Source organism: Ambystoma mexicanum, chromosome 12 (genome assembly GCF_040938575.1).
Source record: "Ambystoma mexicanum isolate Mex_15411 chromosome 12, UKY_AmexF1_1, whole genome shotgun sequence".
NCBI lineage: Eukaryota > Metazoa > Chordata > Amphibia > Caudata > Ambystomatidae > Ambystoma > Ambystoma mexicanum.
In genome coordinates this window covers 552,628,062-552,630,495 of record NC_090936.1, presented here as the reverse complement: position 1 = coordinate 552,630,495, position 2,434 = coordinate 552,628,062, and the positions used below count along the sequence as shown (strand labels likewise).

The following is a 2,434-nucleotide window of genomic DNA, read 5'->3' as shown; positions in this document are numbered from 1 at the left end:
AGTACTCTTCATGTTTATTCACAGAAGCAAAAGCTCAGGTGGCTAGATACATGAACATGAGTCAACTTCAGTTGTAGGTCTCATTGGAGGGAAAAATCAAATAGGGATTTCCGAGTGAGAGGCTGGGCATCATTGTCCTACTGCTTATAGTTTAGGAATGGCATAAACATTAGTTTTCAATATAAAAGGCCTATTTCTTACTCATAGACTCTCGGTCATAAAATAATAACTGAGGCAAGCAAAAAGAACAAAGCAGTACAGCATTTGTACCAAAAGACATAGATCTACCAAATAACTCTATGCACCAGCATGATTTCATCCTTCAATTAGAAATATACTCTTGTAATGGGTCAGCCATTTGAATATTCATGTAGGGTTTCTTTTGCAAATGAGAAGCAATGTATAACAGCAGAGTTCTGAATAACATGTGTGTGCGGATTGAGGTCTTGTCAACGTGAATTATTGTATTCTTATTCTGTTGCTCCAGTTGTGATCATTTACCAATTCCTCCTCAGTGAAGACTTGCACTTAATGGAGGAGGAGAACCAAACTCACATCTACCAATTCATCCTGATGGGACTTTCAACTAAGCCTGAAGTGCAGCTTTTCTTGGCAGCACTCTTCATATTGACCTACATCTCTATCATAGCTGGAAACCTCCTCATCCTGCTCGTCATTCGGATGAACCCTCATCTCCACACCCCCATGTACTTCTTCCTTGGTAACCTGTCTTTCTTGGATGTTTGCAGCTCTTCCGTCACTGTTCCCAAGATGCTGGCGGGACTCCTGGTGAAGGAGAAAACAATCTCTGTCCATGGCTGTTTCACGCAACTATTTTTTTTCATCTCATTCACCTGTGCAGAAATATTTCTCCTTTCGGCAATGTCATATGATCGATATGTTGCAATCTGCAAACCATTGCATTACACTGTTATAATGAACATGAGATTCTGCACTCAGCTGGCAGTTTCTTCCTGGAGTGGTGGGTCTGCCTATTCCTTGCTGCATACGCTCTTGGCTTCTAGGCTGTCATTCTGCAGATCCAACATCATTGACCACTTCTTCTGTGACCTCCCACCCCTGTACAAGATCTCTTGTACTGACATCTTTATCAATATTCTGGTGGTCTTCACCACTGGTGGTCTATTAGGATTGGTGTCCTTACTTGTAGCATTCGTTTCCTACTCACATATAATCTCTGCGGTCCTGAGAATTGCTTCCACAGAGGGAAAACACAGAGCATTTTCTACCTGCTTTGCACATCTCACTGTCGTCATCATCTTCTACGGGTCTCTGTCCTTCATGTATTTACGTAATACGTCAAGCTACCAGTTGGTTACAGACAGAGGAGTGTCCATCGTGTATACAGTCATAACCCCTTTGTTGAATCCACTTATCTACAGCCTCAGAAACAGGGACATTAAAGAAGCTATCAGTAAAGCATTTGGGAAAAAGGCTTAACACGCAGGTTGCGAGGGTTTCACAGTCTACATCTGTTTTAATCAACATTTGCAAACATTCTGGTACTTCAGAAATCACTCCCCAACTCTGTAGAGGGTTGAAAATCAAAAGTCCCAAATGCTAAATCATTTTGCACAAGGTTGTTATGTTGGGATTTTCTTGAACATGTTTTTCCTAGCATGTAATCTTTGCTTTTCAACATATGATTGCATTCATTGTTTCCCTCATACCTGTTATTGTTCTACTCATCCGCTCATTACCAAAATACCAAACTTTTACTATATATGTTTTCTCTTTTCATTTCAAAACATCTCTGCCTATCTCTGCTTACATCCTTTTCTCCCCTTATTCTTCATTTGCCTCCCTCCTTTTTCCTATTCAGTTGTGTACCTATCCATTCATATACGTCTTTATCCGAGCAATATAGAGAGCGAGTGATGGCATCATATGTGAAATCAGGAAGGACACCACCTATGACATCCACGGTGACCTTACAGTCATCGGGAAACATTTTCAACTGTATTTGAAGATATAGCACAGATGCATATACCCTGTATTTTATGAAGGTCCGAAAACATTTGTCAAACGTTGTAAATAATGGTTGGGGTACTATAGAAAGTTGGTCTTGCACATAGCAATCTACAGCTTCAGATCCAATACAGCCGGAGTCTGCAAGCTTTGTCTCTCCAGCGATGTTAAATGACAAGTTCCACTACCCCTAACCAGCATGGGCAATGGGGAGGGATCATGGAAGTCATAGGTCAAAAAGAAGCAGAATGCCGGCTTCAAACGCCGGCACTAAAACAACTACAATGTCCATCCAGTACATTAGCTACTTTTGTGCCCTTAAAACATGAACGCTTTTTTTTAAACATTGTTGACCCTTGCAAGCCACCTGCTCTAACCTTTGCCATTTGACATAGTAAAGGACTACCTTTTGATTTGTTATACTGACAGTAAGTATTCTGATACA

The 2,434-nt window shown here is 40.8% G+C and overlaps 1 protein-coding gene across 1 annotated transcript; it reads left to right on the top strand.

Moving 5' to 3' along the window:
- Window positions 1-531: 531 nt before the first annotated feature.
- On the top strand, window positions 532-1,461 carry LOC138514592 (olfactory receptor 5V1-like). The gene has a single exon (XM_069630045.1). It carries the CDS (start codon window positions 532-534, stop codon window positions 1,459-1,461), a length of 930 nt encoding a protein of 309 aa, XP_069486146.1.
- The last annotated feature ends 973 nt before the right edge of the window (window positions 1,462-2,434 follow it).